General features: G+C 41.6%; 1 protein-coding gene and 1 long non-coding RNA gene across 10 annotated transcripts in view; one reads left to right on the top strand and one right to left on the bottom strand.

The window, feature by feature from the left end:
- The window catches only part of SLC28A2 (solute carrier family 28 member 2), a 68,164-nt gene that overhangs the window by 22,306 nt on the left and 24,420 nt on the right, over positions 1-21,438 (top strand). For 2 of the 9 annotated variants that reach the window (XR_014812023.1, XM_084971203.1), the window contains exons 1-4: positions 8,513-8,556; positions 9,487-9,578; positions 9,712-9,800; positions 18,494-18,576. Coding sequence is in view for 5 of the 9 variants with exons in the window: in XM_084971170.1 (XP_084827296.1) it covers positions 9,498-9,578; positions 9,712-9,800 (170 nt within the window). In the remaining 4 variants the exon portion in view is untranslated. Of the gene's footprint in view, positions 1-8,512; positions 8,557-9,404; positions 9,579-9,711; positions 9,801-18,493; positions 18,577-21,438 lie in introns of those variants that run through there. The other 7 variants (XR_014812018.1, XM_005659640.4, XM_084971170.1 and 4 more) reach the window with 5 other exon arrangements.
- Positions 4,585-8,421, bottom strand: LOC106509010 (uncharacterized). The gene is made up of 3 exons (XR_001306207.3): positions 7,908-8,421; positions 5,834-5,964; positions 4,585-5,716 (listed from the first exon to the last, which is right to left on the bottom strand). It is a non-coding gene; the product is annotated as an uncharacterized LOC106509010 (long non-coding RNA).

Here is a 21,438-nt window from a genome sequence, read left to right as displayed (position 1 = left end):
AATTGCAGTTTTTTGTTTTTGTTTTTGTTTTGTCTGTGCCCATGGCATGTAGAATTTCCTGGGTCAGGGATGGAACCCACACCATGATAGTGGCCCAGGCCGTTGCACTGACGCGATGCTGGATCCTTAACCCACTGTGCCCCAAGGGAACTCCTGAATGAACTGTTTATTTCATCTAATTCCACAGCTCTGTAAGGATGCCATTGTTATCACCCTTAAAAATATTAAACAGCAGGAGTTCCTGTCATGGTGCAGCAGAAGTGAGTCTGACTGGGAACCATGAGGTTGCCCTAGCCTGGAAATTTCCATATGCTGCGGGTACTGCCCTAAAAAAAAAAAAAAGCAAAAAACAAAACAAAATGCCTTAAGGTTACAGCACAGCTAAGGAGATATAACTTAAACCAAGTGAAAACAATAGACACATGACTGAAGTGTTAGCCACTTGGATGTCCCCAAAGTCCTCTGGCCTGCTGGGAACCATCATCCTTTAATATTTAAATAAATTTGTCTTGAAACCCTATCTCTTATAGAATGAGAATAATTATCTTCATTCCCAATATTTCTGAGAATTCTTGGGGCCTCTCTCATTGTCATCTCTGGCTCTATTTGCACACTTTTTTTTTTCTTTCTTTTTTTTTAAGAGCTGCACTATTTGCATATGGAAGTTCCCAGCTTAGGGGTTGAATTGGAGCTATAGCTGCCAGCCTACGTCATAGCCACTCAGGATCTGAGCTGCATCTGCAACCTACACCACAGCTTATGGCAATGTTGGATCCTAACCCACTGAGCGGGGCCAGGGATCGAACCTGTATCCTCATGGATTCTAGTTGGGTTCGTTAAATGCTGAGCCATGAAGGGAACTCCTATTTGCACACTTCTGATGAATTTCCTAACTTTGTTGGGTGGGCTGCCTTTTTTTTTCTTCTTCAATATCACCTCCCTGCCCCCACCCCTGCCCCAGCAGCCTTGAACCCCACCTGGCTTCCTGAATTCTCCAGGTATCGATGACACCAAGCTGTATGTGTAGTGGATTTTACTCTAAGATTTACTTATCAATCTCACTATAAGATTTTAAGAAGACTTAAGGGAAGGAAGGTGAAGTTGCAGCTCCGTATAGCAAATGCTGAATGTCCCTTTCCTTAATTGCCCCTTTGTCCGGGCCACCCCTGAAAATTCGGGCCTCATTTGGCCTGCTCTTTACATATGGACCCAGCAACACCACATTGCTCAAATTCTTTCTCCATCTTCTCCTACCCTCTTCTACCTGCTCCTTCTAACATGCTCCAGGAATTCCTGCTGTATTACCTATGTAGAACGAAATAGACACAGCATCTATTGAATGCTTGCTTAGAACTGGGAGACATGCTAAGTGCTTTACATTTCTCAAATGACATGCATTCTCACTTTCCTTTGCTCCAGACAATGCAGACATATATCCTAGGAGCTTCTATTTTTTTCAACAACAAATTTTTTTTTTTCTTTTTAGGGCCTCACTTGGGGCATATGGAAGTTCCTAGGCTAGGGGTCCAATCAGAGCTGTGGCTGCTGGACTACTACACAGCCACAGCAACACAAGATTACAGCTAGATTTGCAACCTACACCACAGCTCCTGGCAACGCCAGATCCTTAACCCACTGAGCAGGGCCAGAGATCAAACCTGCATCCTCATAGATAATAGTCATGTTTGTTACCACTAAGCTGCAGTAGTAACTCTCTCAACAAATAATTTTTACACAACTTCCGCGTGCTAGGTCTCCGATATCTTCTTTAATTGAATTTCATTGCCAAAGAGCGAATCAAGGTAATTTGCTGAAAAACAAAAAAACCAGTAATTCTCAGTGAGGAATTCTATTGCTACTTTTTTTTTTCTTTTGTGTTTTTAGGGCTGCATGCGTAGCATATGGAGATTCCCAGGCTAGGGGTTGAATAGGAACTGTGGCCCCTGGCTGACACCACAGCCACAGCAATGCTGGATCCAAGCCATGACTTCTACCTACACCACAGCTTGGCGCAACGTCTGATCCTGAACCCACTGAGCAAAGCCAGGGATTGAACTTGTGTTCTCATGGATACTTGTCAGGTTTGTTTCTGCTTGAGCCACTATGGGAACTCCTCTAGTGCTCCTTTTGACCAAACTTTTTCCCCTCCGGGCTACAGTATAAAACAATCAGCAATATTAGAGAAGAATACAAACAATGCCATATGATCGACACAGGAACAGCTCAGCAGTAAAAGAGGACAGAGAGTTCACTGGGGGGCTGAAATAGAATCTGAAGGCTTTCAGGAAAAGGGGAAGTCATCTATGCTGGATCTTAAAGGATGGATGATATGAAACTAGGAAGAGAGGAGGAAGGTGTGGGATGCTGGCAGGATGAGGACTAGAGAGGCAGGTTTAAGAGCAAGGACTCTGGGCTTGAACTCAGCTGTCATTTGCTTACTCTGGGACTTTGGCACATTGTTTCATCTCTCTAAGCCTGAGTTTCCTTTTCTGGAAAACTGGGATACTTTCATCTAAGATGTGTGGTCAGGATTAAATGAGAAAATGTGTGAAATGCATTTCAGGCTTGGAGTACTGCCTGAAGTATGATATGTGAACAATTTAGCTAAAAAAAAAAAAAAAAGTGGAGTTCCCATCGTGGCCAAGTGGTTAACGAATCTGACTAGGAACCATGAGGTTGTGGGTTCGATCCCTGGCTTTGCTCAGTGGGTTAAGGATCCTATGTTGCTGTGAGCTACGGTGTAGGTTGCAGACATGGCTTGGATCCCACTTTGCTGTGGCTGTGGTGTAGGCCAGCGGCTACAGCTCCGATTCGACCCTTAGCCCGGGAACCTCCATATGCCCACAGGAGCAGCCCTAGAAAAGGCAAAAAGCCAAAAAAAAAAAAAAAGAAAAAAAAAAGTAAAATGATCTACATTAGAGTCTTTATACTTTAGCTATTTGGATTTTTGGAGCACCAAAATTCGAATAACTAAAGTGTAATTACAAACAGGATGTAAAAGCAGAGGAAATTACAAACAGGATGTAAAAGCAAAGGACAGGAAAGACTCTTTAGAAATAGAATTGCTTAACACCAGGGCAGAGAGATTATAATTCTTTAGGATTTACCATATTCTCACATTGCTTTCTGTGGTGAGATAACGTTTGGTTGATCTTTCAACTAGGTATTTTTATTTATTTATTTATTTATTTTTTTTGTCTTTTTGCTATTTCTTTGGGCTGCTCCCACGGCATATGGAGGTTCCCAGGCTAGGGGTTGAATCGGAGCTGTAGTCACCGGCCTATGCCAGAGCCACAGCAACTCGGGATCCGAGCCGCGTCTGCAACCTACACCACAGCTCACGGCAACGCCGGATCGTTAACCCACTGAGCAAGGGCAGGGACCGAACCCGCAACTTCATGGTTCCTAGTCGGATTCGTTAACCACTGCGCCACGATGGGAACTCCTCAACTAGGTATTTTTAGAAACGCTTACTGAAAAAGCAGGTTATCCAGCACTTGGTCATTGAATTGGCCAAGACTAGTGCTACAGTATGGAGGACCTTATCATATCCCTCCTCTATTTCCACGCCCTTCACACATTCAGTGTCTAGCTACACTGAATGGAACCCTTGGGGGAAACAAAGCTGGAGAGAAGAAGACCTTAAATTTCTCATAGGCAAAATATAAGAAGCAGCAGAATTCCATGAGGAATGACAGTTGTTCCAAAAAAAAAAAAATCGTAGTTGGATATTTGAGACATTATAAAAATAATAAGGTCATTGGAAAACACTTGTCGTCACCACATTTTTGTTGCTGTTGAGTTATATGAGTTGTCTGTATATTTTGGAGATTAAACCCTTGTCAGTTGTATCCTTTGCAACTATTTTCTCCCATTCCATAGGTTGTCTTTTTTTTTCTTTTTTATGGCTTCCTTTGCTGTGCAAAAGCTTGTAAGTTTGATTAGGTCCTGTTGGTTTATTTTTGTTTTTATTTATTTATTTATTTTTTGTTCTTTGTCCTTTTAGGGCCACGCCCGTGGCACAGCAGATGGAGGTTCCCAGGCTAGGGGTCGAATCGGAGCTGTAACTGCCGGCCCACACCACAGGCACAGCAACTTGGGATCCAAGCTGAGTCTGTGACCTATACCACAGCTCACAACAATGCTGGATCCTCAACCCACCGAGGATGGCCAGGGATCAAATATGCATCCTCATGGATCCTAGTTGAGTTCGTTAACCTCTGAGCCATGACTGGAACTCCTATTTTTGTTTTTATTTTTATTGCCTTGGAAGACTGACTCCAAAAAAAACATTTGTATGGTTGATATACTGTTTACAGTAATCCCGAACCTTAACCCACTGAGCAAGGCTAGGGCTAGGGGTCAAATCAGAGCTACAGCTGCTGGCCTACACCACAGCCACAGCAACGCGGGATCTGAGCTGAGCCAAGTCTGTGACCTACACCACAGCTCATGGCAACATTGGATCCTTAACCCATTGAGAGAGGCCAGGGATTGCCGAGGTCCAGCCCCAGCAGCCAGGGAGTGCCGAAGGAGAGGATGGGCTACAAACGGCGCGGAAAGAATTGGAGCCAACTCCTCAGCTGCATGCTGCAGATGACCCAATTTATTAAATGAAAAGCATCAGTTTTTATACCATTTCACAATCAGATTTCGTGTAAGATTTAACATTAACATTTGATTTAAAGCCCTTTTGTTCCCTCCACCCGAGATACAAAAAATAAGGTTAGTTAAAACATGCTCCTTTCAACTTCAGATTTTCCTACAAGATTACAAACTTAAAGTTTCACACTGTATTTTTCTTAAAAGGTCAACAACAGTAGCTATTCTATTCTATGTTAAGAACAAAGCTTTAATAAGTAATAAACTATGATACCTAACATTCTTTAACTAAAGGTGTATGTGGTTAACAAAACGCATGAAAGCTTTGGGCTCATGGCATTCCTAAAACCACGATTTATTTGGCGCCAGCAAGCTAAGCATTTAACCTATTGTACTGATTTACGTAAGTTCCAAACCACCAATTTCAATAGAAAGGAGTATTATACCCAAAAATTAACAAATCCCACAAGGGATGAAAGCTACAAGTGACACTGTTAAAAATATATCTATTATAGAAAATAGCAATTTATAGGCCAAACAACATTTTCCCAGCCCCAAACTTCTTTTTAAGTAAAGGGACTGAAATCATAAGTTTCCCCTGTATACTCTCACAAAATAGGTGCCATAAATTGTTACTCCAAAACAAAGGCTTTTTCCATTACATTGTTTAAACAACTTCATTCTGTTTTGGTTCAAGTGTTTTACGTACCCAGGGCAAATCTTTAGCAGTAAGAAAGCTGTGACTAGAGATAGAAAAGGAAAGATAAACACAGAAAAATAGATTAACATATTTTTAGGGGATATCATTTTTATTTTCCTGGAACCGAAGTCTTTCAAGGGATTGCTCTGCAATCCTTCTTCTTTCTTCAGCTTGTCTGTAGCTCTGCTAACCAGACAAGCCCCACGCATCCGCAATCCTTCTTCTTTCTTCAGCTTGTCTGTAGCTCTGCTAACCAGACAAGCCTCATGCAGGTGCCGACTGTGGCTTTGCTTTCTTTACTGGAGCAGCCCTATGGCTCCCGACAAGGGATTGAACCTGTGTCTTCATGGATGCTAGTCAGATTCGTTTCTGCTGAGCCACGACGGGAACTCTGAATATAATTTTTTTGTGTGCCTAAAATAAGATTAGTAGTTGACTTGCTTACAGGAATGCTATGAGGATGAGCAGTGAAAGTGTAGGAAAGTCTTTGGAAAGACTATAAAAGGCTGTAGGAACAGAAGCATCTCTTACCTTTCATCCCACAGCCCAGAAATAGCACAGAACTGGGAGTGAAGATCCCAGCATATTGGTTTGGCTTAGCTGTTTACTCTGGGTAAATCATTTCATTCTTCCTGATCTGTACTTTGAGAGGGCTTATCAAACTGTAAGTGATAAGACAGAAAGAAATATTTAAACAATAGAGCCCAAGCCTGTAAGCCAGAAGTTAATTGAGGAGAGGTGCCAGCCCGATTAATTCTCTTCTCTTGGCAGTTGGGTGTTATCAATAGTACCTGCATTTAAAGGAAATTTGGATCCATTGGAAAAGTGAGATAAGTACCATAGCCTGCATTTATAAGAAAAACATAGAGTTTTACACCTTCTATAGGAAAAAGAAAGAGTGAAGAGGGAGGGAAAGGGAAGACAGAGATGTGATCCCTGGCATCATTTCAGCTGGACTGAACTCTAGGATCTGTGCCTATAACCACGCCTGGACCTGGCCCCACCACTGGCAGTAATCTAATCTAAGGTAAAAATGAAACACAGAGATAAACTGTGAGCTGGGATGAGTAAAAGTGACCTCACAGTCATATTGAGATTGTAGTCAGACATCAGCTTGAAAATATCTTTAATATTCCTGCATTACTATAAGAACTCAAGAGAGTAGCTGACCACTGTTAAGTTCATCTACTATTTTCCAAAATTTTTTTCTATATTAAATTAATTTTCCTAATAATCTTGTGATATAGCATTAGGCAATAAGGCAGGGCAGGAATAACAGAAGAGGCCCAGAGAAGCAAAATGAATTGCTCTAGGTTGCAGAATATAATACACGTTTACTATGCTAGGGCTTTTATGGATGTGTGTGTGTGTGTGTGTGTGTGTGTGTGTGTGTGTGTGTAACCAAGGAGATAGAGATATATTTTCTTATTTTGGTGATTGTTATCATCATCCACATACCCAATATTCTAAGTCAGAAGAATTTTTTTTTTTTTTTTTGCTTTTTAGGGCCACTCCCACAGCATATGGAAGTTCCCCAGGCTAGGAGGCAAATGGGAGCTACAGCTGCTTTCCTATGCCATAGCCATAGCAACACAAGATCCTTTACCCACTGAGTGAGGCCAGGGATTGAGCCTGCATCCTCATGGATCCTAGTTGGGTTCGTTAACCGCTGAGCCACAAAGGGAACTCCTCAAGCCAGAATTCTGTGTTTGTTTTTTTTCCCACTTATTTTACAAATATTTATTGATTGCCTAATCTTGTGATGGGCCTTAAGCCTGGAGATACAGTGGTGAGCAAAATAGTGTGTGCTGGAGGAGATCATGGTCTAGAGGAAGACAAGTAAACCTTTAGAATAAGGTGTGTTCTGGAGACTTGTGCAAGAACATGTTGCAGTAGGAACTTGGGGAAAGGGGTCTTAAGGCAGCCTGGCTCATCTGAAGGGGGTAATAGAAAGCTTCACTGTAGAGAGTGGCCTTGCCACAGAGACTTGAAGGCAGTGTAGGAATTTCTAGGTAAATAAATAGGGGCAGGGTGTTAGAGGCAGAAGGAACAGCATCCACAACAGTCTCACAGGCAGAAGGGAACATCAAGTGTTTAGGGAGTAACATGAAGTTCAGTATCGCTGGTGGATAGGAGTAGGCAGAAACAAATCAGTTTGAACAATTTTGAAGAATTAACTGCCCCCATTCATTTACTCTGTCCATGCCCAATAAATCACCATGTCCTATATATTTGTTTCCTTATATCCACCTGCTGCTTCGGTTAGAGCCTCACCATGTCTGACCTTGACTATTGCTTTTGCCTCCTGACTGGTCTCCTTGTCCCCAGGGTGCATCCTTCCAATCCATCCTTTCCTGCATCCCCACTTGGCCTAACCTGTTGGCCTGGCTTATAGAGGCACTTGATGCCATCACCAGACTTATTTCTTGATAAACCACTCCCATCCCATTCACATTCCCCCCCTCCATTCCTTCACTAATTTCTTATTTTATTTTGCCCCCCCCCCTTCATTAATTTCTCCAAAATTTCCCTCTCTTCTCTAGCAATTTTTGCACCTCTGTGCCTTTAAGTTTCTCCTTTCCTCTGTCAGTGATCCTCTACTTACCTTTCAAGACTTTCCAGACTCAGGGCTAATGTTACCCAACTCTGTAAAGCCTTTCTCAACAAATGTCTTTCTTCACTGATTTGTAAGTTCCTTCATGGCAGAGACAACATCCCATTCATCTTTGTATCTTCAGCACAGCAAACAGTGCCTGGGTGATAGTGAGTACTTAATAAAAATTTGTTAAAAATAGTTTAACAGAAAGTCTTCCTGGCAGTCATTTGGAATTTAATCATACACAGTCTTCCCTTCTGTTGTTTTCTTAGAACTGTCTTTCCAGTAAAAAATGATGATAAGTTTTCTCAGTGCTGAGATCTTTCTCTTATTTTTCTTTTACAGACTCCCCCTGTGCCTAGCTTAAGTGCTGGACAATGCATCTGCTGAAGTGCCTGTTAGGAATTACTGCAGAACTCTTAGACCTAACCTTGCAAAGTAGTCTTTAAAACATATAAATATTTAACTTGAGAGTTGTACTTGTCCTCTACAGGGAAGGACAGGCACAGCAAATAAGGGCCCCAAGGCAGAATGAGCCAATCAGGAAATCCTCCTCCCTTATCCCCAGCCCCTCCCTTCAGAGTCAGGGTCCCTAGGAACTGGTTTTTCTTTCTGTCCTTCACTGAGGCACCGGAAGGAATCCTACAGACTGGAGTAGGTAAGGGTATTGGAGGAGGGCAGGATCCTGATTTGCCAGATTTCTTAATTTATGGTGTTTAGACCAAATTCAAGTAGTTCTATGCCTATACAGGAAGGCCCTGATTTATAAAACAAAAGTTGTCTGTTTATGTGTGTTTAATAAAATTATATATTTTAAGTAGTTGAAGAGTTCACAGTAAAAAAGCAAAAACAAAAGACAATTCCACAGGGAAAGGAAAGTTCTACAAAGTACAAAAACATCTCAGATAACCTTGAATGTTTATCTACTAAGGTTGCTTAGAGTGAGGCTCAAGTGTTAGCTTTTTTCCTTTATTCTCTCATTTTGTTTTAAAACTTTTCTTTATTTGGGATAATTAACATCCATTCTGATTACTCTACATACATGTAGGTTTCTTTTATTTATCTGATGAGCCGCTCTCTTAGATGCTCCAACAACAGTTCTCATACTACAATATGGCCAGGAACTTGAAAGCCTGTTAATTTTTGTTTTGTTTTTTTTTCAGTAGTGTGTTCAGGGCTGCCGTCTTTCCTGCCCTCTGCCTCCCTTTCTCTTTTCTTCTTACTCTGCACAGCTCAGTGGGGCCTCCTGGAGGCTAATAGGAAGTAGTTGTCCCATAAACCTTCCTTTAGGTCTTGGAGTCCTGGTTAAATCACTGGTTTACTTCAATTCCTCTGTCCTTCATTTTTCTTCTCTTACTTCCCCTTCCTTAGCTATTCACGATAGGAAGCAGAAGTCTATATTTCATTGTTTATTATTTTAGGATTTTTCTTCCAAGCTTGTCAATTCTCAGTTCTTAAAGAAATCAACTAAATCTCTAAACATTTTTAGTTTTGTTTTTCCTGTAGATAACTGACCCTAAAGATTCTCCCCAGCCCCACATTATAGAACAACTCATCTTTCAGACTTGGCAATGAATTTTTTGTTCAGGAGAACAGCAGATGGAGAAAACAAATGGGAGAGAGGCCATTGCTCCGTCCACAGTGGAAACTGGAATAGAGAACCCAGGACTGGAGCTCACGGTAACTCAACAGTTTATTTTCAGCACATCTTTGTGGGCTGCTGCATGGCCTCATGTAGGGTCTTTGGCTGCTTGTGATCCCCATCACCCCTGGCAGCCCTTATGACTGACTTCAACTCTACCTGTGCTTACAGGAAGAAGGAATAAGTCCTGAGAAAACCAAGAGGGCTGAAGATCAAGGACACAGCCTTGAGGATGGGTTGGAGCCTCCCACTCAGAAGAGGTACAGGTGTTCTGAAATCAATTTAGTTAGGAAGGGCCCAGGGTGAGCCAGTGTGGTCAGTGGAATCAGAAGAGGTCAAACTTGCCCTGTTCTTAGGAGCTCGTGATCCTTTTGTGGAAATAAGACTCACGGCCACCTGCTGTTACCATATGCACATATATACTTTTATGTAATTAATTATTATATAAACCTATGCCGTAAATAATGATTCATCGATATCAGCAGCAGTTGGACTGCCAACAAAGATAACAGCAGTGAGCATTAACAATGACTAATATTTATTGAGTACTTACTATTTGTGCAGAATGCCTCATGTAATTAATTAATTTAATATTCACAACAAGAAGTGGGTACTAATTTTAGTCCCTTTTTTCAATTAGAAAATTGAGGCTTAGGAGTTCCTGTCATGGCTCAGTGGAAATGAATCTGACTAGTATTCATGAGGACACAGGTTTGATCCCTGGCCTCGCTCATTGAGTTAAGGATCCAGCATTGCTGTGAGCTGTGGTGTAGGTCGAAGATGTGGCTCAGATCTGGTGTTGCTGTGGCTGTAGCTCCGATTCAACCCCTAGCCTGGATACCTCCATATGCTCTGGGTGCGGCCCTAAAAACAAAAACAAAACAAAAGAGAAAATTGAAGCTTAAAAATGAACTTAACCATAAATTTTTTAAAAATAGCTTTTCTGGAATACTTAGATTTGGGGATGAAATAAAGAGAAATACAGAAATTTAAAGACTTGGAAGGACCAACCATGAGAGATAGTAGAGAAAGTTACAAAGCACAGTCTTGGAAATCAAAAGGGAGGAAAGTGACAAGAATGAAGGTACAATCAATCCACAATGTTCTGTGTAACAGGAGTCAAGAAAGAAGTGAGAAGAATCTTTGAATTTGGTCATAGTCATAGTCATAGTCCTAAAAGTAATGTCTGTAGAAGTTGTCTGGGTGAAATAGATCAGATGGAAGCCATGTTCTGCGGTATGGAAAGAGTCTGGGTATTTATAAAATACCACAGAGGTCATACACTGAAAAGCTTAGAGGAGAATAGTGGATAGTTTCTAAAGGGAATATATGGATGTGTATTTTCTTCTTTTTAAGAAGTAACTCAGTGACTTCATAGAGAAAACAAGCTTAAATTTTTAAATTCTGTTTGCTTCTCCCAAATTTCACTTTTATATGCAAACTGATATATATCAATGGTATATATCAGTGTGGGACATTTCTACTTTGTATTTTTGTTTTTTTCCACTTATTTTATATATCATACTTCTATGAATTGACAGCTTTCTATAAATTTTTCATGCTTCCATAATATTTTATACTTTGTTTAGCAATATGGTGGTTAATGTGAATTCTAGCATTAGACTACTTAGGTCTATATCTGAACTCTACCCAGTGGTGTGCTTGGTAAATGTTTGAGAATTGGCTTTCCAAGAGTAATTGCCATGAGTATTGGTTCATATTTTTGCTTGCCTTAATGAATAAAACACTGGGGAGTTCCTGTCGTGGCTCAGTGGTTAAGGAACGCAACTACTATCCATGAGGACTCGGGTTCAATCCCTGGCCTCTCTCAGTGGATTAAGGATCCGGTGTTGCCGTGAGCTGTGGTGTAGGTTGTAGACGTGGCTGGGATCCTGGGTTGCTGTGGCGTAGGCCAGTGGCTAAGTTCCAGTTCAGCCCCCAGCCTGGGAACTTCCATATGCCATAGGTGTGGCCCTAAAAAGACAAAAGGCAAAAGACAAAAAAAAAAAAAAAAAAAAAAAAAAGAAAAAAGCCAAAAAAAAAGACATTGGGTTGGCAAACTTTTTCTATAAAGAACTTGATAGTAAATATTTTAGGTGCTATGGGCTGTAAGGTCTCTGCTGCAACTCAACCCTACCATTTTAGCAGGAAAACTCCACGAATAATACCAAGCAGATGGGCATGGCTGTGGTCTAATAAAACTTTATTTATAAAAACAAGGTGGAACCTCCTTATGCCATGTGCGCAGCCCTAAAAAGACAAAAATAAATTAATAAATAAAAACAAAAAATAAAAACAAGGTGAGATGGACTGGACCCCAGGCTATATATAGTTTGCCAATCCTTGATCTAGGCAAAATAGTAAATCAAGCTCTGATTTGCAGCATTTGACTATAATATAAATACTCTCAACAGGGCTGATTTCAGGGCTGATGGGTTGTTTTTGAATGAGGAGTTGGGAAGAGATGTGCAATGGCACATCATTATGTAAGATTTCTACCATGCACACACAAGAGAGAACCTCAAGAGCTTAGGTAACAGTAAAATGTAGCAAAATATTAGGAAGTGATGTTTTGAGTATTCATTACCCTTGTTTCTTAATGTAGTTTATTTGTAAAATTATTCAATTAATTCTTGCACATTTCCTGAAAATGTAACAATCAGCTGTCCCCAGTTGATATAAGCTGGTGTCTTTGCACTACTGACCCTATCACTTACGAGATAATGGGCAAGTTACTTAGCCTCCCTAAGCCTCAGTTTTCTTTTTTCTTTTTTTCTTTTTTTTTGCCATTCCTGGGCCACTCTCACGGCATATGGAAGTTCCCAGGCTAGGGGTTGAATTGGAGCTGTAGCCACCGGCCTACGCCAGAGCCACAGCAACGTGGGATCCGAGCCGAGTCTGCAACCTACACCACAGCTCACAGCAACACTGGATCCTCAACCCACCGAACAAGGCCAGGTATTGAACCCACAACCTCATGGTTCCTAGTCGGATTCGTTAACCACTGCACCACGATGGGAACTCCAAGCCTCAATTTTCATGCTGTAAAACAGGGATAATATTAGTACTTAGGTGGAAGGTCCTTGACATATTTTGTCAGATTGTTGTTGGCACCTTAAACTGCTCTGATATATAACTGTGTCCAGTCCCCTCAAACCTCATAAACTATATTTTCTCAGCTGAAAAATTTTAAGTTACATAAAATTTTAAGTTACATAAAATCTTGCTTAAAGTTATAACTTGCACTTTTTTGTTTTTGTTGTCTTTTGGCCATTTCTTGGGCTGTTCCCTTGGCATGTGGAGGTTCCCAGGCTAGGGGTCTAATCAGAGCTGTAGCTGCTGGCCTACGCCAGAGGCGCACCAATGTGTGATCCAAGCCTCATCTGTGGCCTACACCACAGCTCGCAGCAACGCTGGATCCTTAACCAACTGAGCAAGGCCAGGGATCGAACCCACAACCTCATGGTTCCTAGTTGGATTCGTTAACCACTGAGCCACGACACGAACTCCTAACTTTGCATTTCTAGTAAAGCTACGCATTTCCCCCATTTGGTTTACCTTCTGTATTTCTGTGTGTGATTTGCTTTCCTTCTTTTATCAACTACTGTAGAATCTGTATTTTGAAACTCATTTCTGCTATACTATTCAAATGGCACCCATGTACATTTCTTGTTTCCAAGGCCCATCACTTGCTGCCAACCTATCTTATACAGATTCTATCAGAACTATCTAAAGCATGACTCTGACCTGCCTTGTTCAAAAGTCTCTATCATTCCCCATTGCTTCCTGAACAGAACACAACTTCACAGCCTGGCATTCAAGTCTTCCCCACTTCTGCCCCCTATCTAACTTGACCTTCCAGCATTAACTCTTTACAATTAATTTCTTTTCTAATGCTCCTCTCTGCTCTAGTTAGAGTCAACCATCATTTGCTGCCTCTATGTCATGCTTTCCATCATTCCTCCTGAGTGAAATGTCTTTTCATTTTATGTCTTTCTGCTCAAATACAACATATCTTGTAAGGCCGTACTCAAAAGCAGTCATGTCCATTACGTCATCACAAACGGTCCTTTTCCTCAGCCTGGAATATACATCTTTGATATACTGTTTTCATTTCCTTTAGGCATATACCCCGAATGGAATTACTGGGTCTTATGTGGATCTATTTTTAATTTTTTAAGAAACTTCAAATTGTTTTCCATAGTGCTTGAACCAATTTATATTCCCACCAACAGTGTATACGAGTTTCCTTTTCTTCACATCCTCAACTTACTCGTTATCTCTTGTCTCTTGATGATAGCCATTCTTAACAGTTGTGAGGTGATAACAGTTGTGAGGTTATATCTCACTATTCTAACAGGTGTGAGATGGTTTTTGTTTTCATTTCCTTGATGATTAGTGATGTTGAGCAACTTTTCACATACCTGGCTGTTTGGCTGTCTTCTTTGGAAAAAGATGTCTATTCAATTCCTCCGTCTATTTTTAAATTGTATCTTTTGTTGTTGTTACAGAGTTGTTTGAGTTCTTTTCATATTTTGGATATTACCCTTTTATGCAATATATGGTTTGCAAAAACTTTCTCCCATTATGTAATTTGCTTTTTCATTTCATTGTTTCTTTTGTTGTATAGAAGTTTTAAGTTGTATAAAAGCTTGTGCTATAGTCCTACTTTTTTGTTTTGTTTTGTTTTTGTCTTTTCTAGGGCCGCTTCCTGAGGCATATGGAGGTTCCTAGGCTAGGGAGCTGTAGCCGCCAGCCTACACCAGAGCCACAGCAACTCGGGATCCAAGCCACGTCTGTAACCTACACCACAGCTCACGGCAACACTGGATCCTTAATCCACTGAGCTAGGCCAGTGATCGAACTCTCAACCTCATGATTCCTAGTCAGATTCGTTAACCACTGCGCCACGATGGGAACTCCCCTATAGTCCTACTTTTTGAATTTTGCTTTTGCTGTTTGTGCTTTTAGTTTACCATCCAGGAAATTATTGTTAAGACCAAAGTTGAGGAGCTTCCTCCCCACGAGTTTTATGGTATCAAGTCTTATGTTTAAGTCTTTGATCCACTTTGAATTAATTTTTGTGTGGGGTAAATAGGGGTCCAGTTTCATTGCTCTTTATGTGTTTATCCAGTTTTCTCAACACCATTTGTTCAAGAGACTATCCAAAAGACTGTCTTTTCCCCATTGGGTGTTCTTGGTGCCCTTGTTGAATATTAGTTGACTGTATATGTGGGAGCTTAAATCTTGGCTTTCTACTCTGTTTCATTGGTCTATATGTCTTTTTATGCCAGTACCATACTGTTTTTTATTGCTATATCTTAGTGGTTTAGTTTGAAATCAAGTAGCATGATACCTCTAGCTTTGTTCTTTTTCTTCAGGATTGCTTTGATTATGTGCAGTTCCATACAAATTTTAGGATTGTTTTTTATATTTCTCTGAAGAGTGCCATTGGAATTTTGATAGGAATTGCCGCACCCTCAGCATATGGATGTTCCCAGGCTAGGAATCAAAATCGGAGATGTAGCTACCAGCCTACGCCACACCACAGCAATGCCAGATCCAAGCCACATCTGCAACCAACATCACAGATCACATCAACGCTGGATCCTTAACCTACTAAGAAAGGCCAGGTATTGAACCCGCATCCTCATGGATACTAGTGAGGTTTGTTTCCACTGAGCCACAGTGGGAACTCCTAAATAATATTAATTCTTCTTTTTTTTTTTGGTCTTTTTTTTGGTCTTTTCTAGGGCCGCACCCACAGCATATGGAGGTTCCCAGGCTAGGGGTTGAATCAGAGCTGTTGCTCAGATCTGAGCCATGTCTGCGACCTACACCACAGCTCATGGCAACACCAGATTCTTAACACACTGAGTGAGGCCAGGGATTGAACTCACAACCTCATGGTTCCTAGTCGGATTTGTTAACCACTGAACCACGACGGGAACTCCAAAACAATATTAATTCTTCTGTTCCATAAACACAAGATATCTTGCCATTGTTCTTGTTTTTAAAAAATTGCCTTTCCTCTTTGATGCTCTTTCTTCTTTTGATGGCTTTTTTTTTCAGGTTAATTGAATACTTCTAAATGATTCCATTTTATTTCCTTTGTTGAATTATTGGCTGTAACTCTGTGTTTTACTGTATTAGTGGTTGCTTTAGAGTTTATAGTATGCGGAGTTCCTTGTGGCTTAGCAGTTAAGGATCTGGCATTGTCCCTGCTATGATGTGGGTTTGACCTCTGGCCCAGAAACTTTTGCATGCTGTGAGTGTGGCCAAAAATAAATAAAAAATAAAAATAAAATAAAATAGAGTTTATAGTTTATATTTTCAACTTATCAAGCCTACCTTCAAGTGATACTATATCCCTTCATATATAAGAAACTTATGATAGTATACTTCTGTATGTCCTTCTCCAGCCTTTATATTACTATTAAGTTTCTTTCTACATATGTTGTAAACCCCCTACTACAGTGTTATTATTTTTGTTTTTAAACAATTTTTTTCCACATGCTCCAACTTAAATATACCTGCACCTGCATGAATCCCTGTCTTTTCCTCTCCTTTGTCAGAAGTCCTACTCTGAATCTGCAGTCAACCTCTCTACCCGTCTTCTTCTTCTTTTTTTTTTTTTTCTGTCTTTTTGTCCTTTGTTGTTGTTGTTGTTGCTATTTCTTGGGCCGCTCCCACGGCATATGGAGGTTCCCAGGCTAGGGGTCGAATCGGAGCTGTAGCCACCGGCCTACGCCAGAGCCACAGCAACGTGGGATCCGAGCCGCGTCTGCAACCTACACCACAGCTCATGGCAACGCCGGATCGTTAACCCACTGAGCAAGGGCAGGGACCGAACCCGCAACCTCATGGTTCCTAGTCGGATTCGTTAACCACTGCGCTGTGACGGGAACTCCTCTACCCGTCTTCTTAATGCCACTCTTCTCCATCTCTACAATTTTTCCTTCTCCATTAGACCCTCCTCCAATCTCAAGCTTCTTTCTTCTTATAATAAACAAACACAAAATCAACCTTAACTCAAACTTGTGATATCTTTTTCCTTCAAGGCCAAGTTTTTTCTTGCTGTTTGCTTTTTCTCCCCTCCCCACTCATTTCTCAGCCCAGAGCAATCTAGTTTTCACCACCACTGCTCAGCTGAAAATCTCTTACCCAAGTGAGAGATGAAAACCTACTTACCAAGTCCAACGTACACACGCTTTCACTGGGCATCTCTGCAGCATGACCCTTCTGACCTTTTCTCTCTGGAAACTCATTTATTATTTTAATGACCCTATACCCTCCTCATTCTCCTACCTGTCTGGATGTTCTTTCTTGGCTCTTTCCCAGAGCCCGTCATTTGTCTTCTATTCTCACCCCTACACTTAATGTCTTGATTCATAAAGCCACATCTGAAGCCTGCACCTTTTTTTTTTTTTTTTTTTTTTTTTCTTTTTAGGGTGGCACCCGTGGTTCCCAGGCTAGGGGTTAAATCAGAGCTATAGCTGGCTTGCCTAGGCTATAGCCACAGCAACACAGGATCTGAGCTGCGTCTGCAAACTACACCACAGCTCAGGACAACGCTGCATTCCCCATCTACTGAGTGAGGTAGTAGACGGTAACTAGTCAGATTCCTTTCTGTTGTGCCACAACAGGAACTCCTGAAGCCTGCATCTTTGGTTTAAGCTTCTGATCTATATATCTAACCACTTACTAAACATCTTCACCTGGGTGTGACATACACTTTAAATTAAACATTAAAACCAAATTCCTATCAGCATAGATTTGATGCTTTCCTACTAAGTCAGACCCTGGGCTGGACTCTAGGCACACAGAGATAAATAATCTCACATTTCCTCTCAGGTCTGTTCCTCCTCCTGTATTCTCTATTTTGGTTATTATTATCATCCTGAGTCACCGATGGCAGGAACCTCATTGTCATCCCAGTTTCCCTTCCCTCAATGTTGATCCTTTTCTCAAGCACCTTCACCCACTTATCAGTCCTTCCCAGCACCCTCAGTCACTTCTTTCCTGGCCCCCAGCCCATCTGCCACCCCCTGCCTCCAGAGTGATCTTTCCAAAACACTAATCTGCTCATGTTATTACCTTGATTAAATTCTTCAATGGGTCTCTTCTTTCCACAAGATAAAACTGAGATTCCTAAGAATGATATATAATCTAAATGACCTGACTTCTCTTTTCTTTACAAGCTTTCTTCCCGCCACCCGCCTGTCCACAGGCTCTCTGCTTCTCAGCAAATATAAATTGTTCTGTTATTTCAGGTGCTAGGCTCACTCAGGTATACTTTTCCTCCTTTAGAGAAAGCCCAGCCTTCTCTTCTAACTCCCTGCAACATATCCCCTTGGCATATGCCTTCCCCTTGACCTTCCAGATCATTTGTGTCTGTTCTCTTCTTTGTGAAAGCTTCTTTGACATTCACAGGCATGTTACCTGCCCCTTCTACTTTACTTTCTTAGCAGTCATAACTTTGGGACTCTGGAATAGTCCCTCCGGGATTCTAGTCATAATATCTAATTAGAATTAGAAGCCATGTGGAGTAATGGGAAGATCTGGGTTTTGAATCCTAACTCTGCCACCTGCTGGCAGGCTCAGTTTCCTTGCTTATAAATATAATGTTAACCTTGTGGTTTTGGGGGAGGAGGATTGATGGTCTTATGGTACCTCGTAAAATGTGCTTAACAAATAGTATGTGGTTTTTCTTTCCTTCTGAGACAACCTTTTTGATAAACTGGTCCATATAGTATATGTTCACACTCACTCAGTCCCCTACAATTCCATTGTCATGCAGTCACTCTCCTGTGAACGGCTCTTTCAAACAGAATCAGTCACCTCTTCACCACCATCTTTTCCTTTGCCATCCTACCTAATTTTACACGTCACCATATGCCATTGACCTCTCCTCCTTCTTAAATCCGTTTCTCTTTTTCACCTTTCCTCCTAGCTCTCCAACTGCTCCTACTAAGTCTGTTGTTTCTTCTGGCTGCCCTATAAGAGCGACTGTTCTGACTTCCCGGGAGGATGGTGGTAAGCCTGGCAGGGATAGGTGGGTGGAGGGGGTGGGAGGAGGGAGGTCTGGAAGAGCATATTGGACCTAAGTTGCCTGTCAGTGCAAGTCCTGAGTGAAGAATTTTAGGGAGCCCATCCTTGCTGGGACATCATCCCTCAAGTCCCTCCATTTTTTTTTTTCCCTGTTAGGGCCTGAGCCTACTGTCAACAGCTGAATGAGCCAGAGCTCCTTTGTCCTCAAATTCCTATTGAAATCATTACAAGAAGTTGTAAATAGGGACACAGTGATTCAGCATAGGAATTCCATGATGAGCATTAATCACATACTAGAAACCTGGAGAAAGTTTTGCTAACAACAGAACTGAAGGGCTGGCTGGAAATGGCAATTGGAGGAAGCATTATGATTCTCTCTAATGAGAGAGAGCCTTACCTGGGAAGACTCTACTGCTTTTCAGAACCCCTGCTGCTCTAAACTTGGAGGGATAAGCATTCTAGAAGGGAGTTCCCTGGTAGCTCAGGGTTAAGGATCTGGCATTGTCACTGCTGTGGCTCTAGTTGCTGCTGTAGCATGGGTTTGGTCCTTGGCCCTGGAACTTCTTCTGCGTGACACAGGTGCAGAAAAAAAAAAAAAAAACCCAAAACAAAAAAACAACTGACAAACAAAAAAGAGTTCTGGGAGGAAGAAGTTGAAGCTGGGTAGAAGGGCCTGTTGGAAATCCCACCACCTAGGTCCCTCTTTTTTTGTGGACTTTTGGCAATGAATCTCTACTTTTAGTGTGAAAATCTGACCTTTTTAAAAAATTGCACATCAAGCAGAGATTTGGGTACTGTGTGGAGGGAGAGTTCTTTCCCAAGGCAACACATCCATCACAACTGAGCTGTTAAGAACTGGGCTGTGTTCTGGTTTAGGTTCTCTTCTTACTCTACCTGGACTGTCAGAACTGGTCATGCCCAAGTGCACAGAGGCTCTGCTTCCAATGTAGGTTTGCTGGCCTCCATCTGCTAGACCTTTCTCGTGCCTTCCCTGGTTTTCCAGCTCCTATTTGGCTTTACATTTCAGTTTATCAGTAACCTTTTTACTTTTCAGTCACCATTCTCTCTTGGACACTTTTAGTAATTGTTCTTGAGTCTATTCTCAACACTATCCAGCAATCCTTGCCTATCCAGTTTTACACCAGTTGAACATGACTTTGAATCTGGCAAAGTGGTACCTGATACAGTATTGACCGACCAGTCCTTTTTACGACATCATCAAACTAAAACTGTGGACCTCTTAAAAAGATTCTGGTCTCTTCTTGCTAGAGGCTCTTGCCCTTTACTCAGGTCATAATTTGCTACTGGGTTGACTCGCTTCCTTTCTCCTAGTTCTTACTTCAAGCTAGAGCAGGCAAAGATCCACCCTGCTGTCACTAGAGATGGATTTTTTTTGAAAGCTGTCCTAAGCCTTCCTTTCTAACTGCTAAATGATAGTACCCCAGACCTTGGGAGTTTTCATAGCTTTGTCCCTCTTAGTTATGAGAGTTTTTACATCTTGCGGAAAGGGTCACTTGAGAAAAATACACAAACACCCTTGCTGCTAGGCCTGACCTATAGTGCCCACTAATGCCGCATTAAGCTAGCACAACCTCCCATCTTTACCTTATGCCTTCTCACTTGAGGATGCAGGCAGTAAGCATGTAAGTGAGAGAGTTATTATTGGTCCATACCTGGAAAGCCTCCCCATACACATACCTGGAGACTTTATCGGTGGGTACAGATATCACACAAAATTACGGGCAGAATATCAAATGTCACCAGAGAGATTTTTTTTTTTCCCTCAATTCAGCTTCTGGATATAACACAAGTTACTAACCCTCAAACTGAATCATTATGTAAATTAAAGAGCTTGGTCATATTAATAAGATCCTGGGCCAAGCAGGACACCAGGACCATGAACACCTGTGCACATACCCCAAGACACTACTTCTCAGTTGGTTTAAAAGAGTCTGAGAACTTGTTTTCTTTTTTTCCTTTGGAATGTCGCTTGTGGCTTTTTTAAAATTTTACTTTAATTTTTAAAAACAGAGGTCCAGTTCTAAATTTGACATTCTAGGATCAGGTTGTTAATGGGTTTTGTGGAAATGAGTGCTCTTCACTGATTTTTTTTTCTTTTTAGGGCCACACTTAAGGTGTATGGAGATTCCCAGGCTAGGGGTTGAATCAGAGCTACAACCGCTGGCCACAGCCACAGCCACAGCAATGCGGGGTCCGAGCCGCATCTGCAACCTGCTCTGCAGCTCATGGCAATGCCAGATCCTTAACCCAATGAACAAGGCCAGGGATCGAACCCCCATTCTCATGGTTCCTAGTCCAATTCCTTCCGCTGGGCCACAATGGGAGCTCCTCTTCACTGACTTTTGATAGCACCTACTGAACTTTGGTTCCTAGGAAATTGTCAAATGTGATCATGAGGCGATGACAGAAAACTTTTCTAGGTATGTAGTTTATACTTATTCTTGGACTAGCGAGTGCCCCCTCTAATTTTGCAATGGCCTTGCTGAACTGGCATTTGACTAGGTATAATTTTATTTTATTTAATTTTTTTTTAATTTTTTTTTTTTTTTTTTGGTCTTTTTGTCTTTGTTGCTATTTCTTGGGCCGCTCCCGCGGCATATGGAGGTTCCCAGGCTAGGGGTCGAATCAGAGCTGTAGCCACCGGCCTACTCCAGAGCCACAGCAACGCGGGATCCGAGCCGCGTCTGCAGCCTACACCACAGCTCATGGCAACGCCGGATCGTTAACCCACTGAGCAAGGGCAGGGACCGAACCCGCAACCTCATGGTTCCTAGTTGGATTTGTTAACCACTGCGCCACAACAGGAACTCCTTGACTAGGTATAAT

The sequence above is a fragment of the Sus scrofa genome, chromosome 1 (genome assembly GCF_054392235.1).
Source record: "Sus scrofa isolate SSC_HxYL_T2T_F1_AM1 chromosome 1, Sscrofa_HxYL_maternal_Yorkshire_Landrace_v2.0, whole genome shotgun sequence".
NCBI classification, from domain to species: Eukaryota; Metazoa; Chordata; class Mammalia; order Artiodactyla; family Suidae; genus Sus; species Sus scrofa.
Note: the sequence above shows the minus strand (reverse complement) of the source record. Positions and strands in the feature narration are given on the sequence as shown.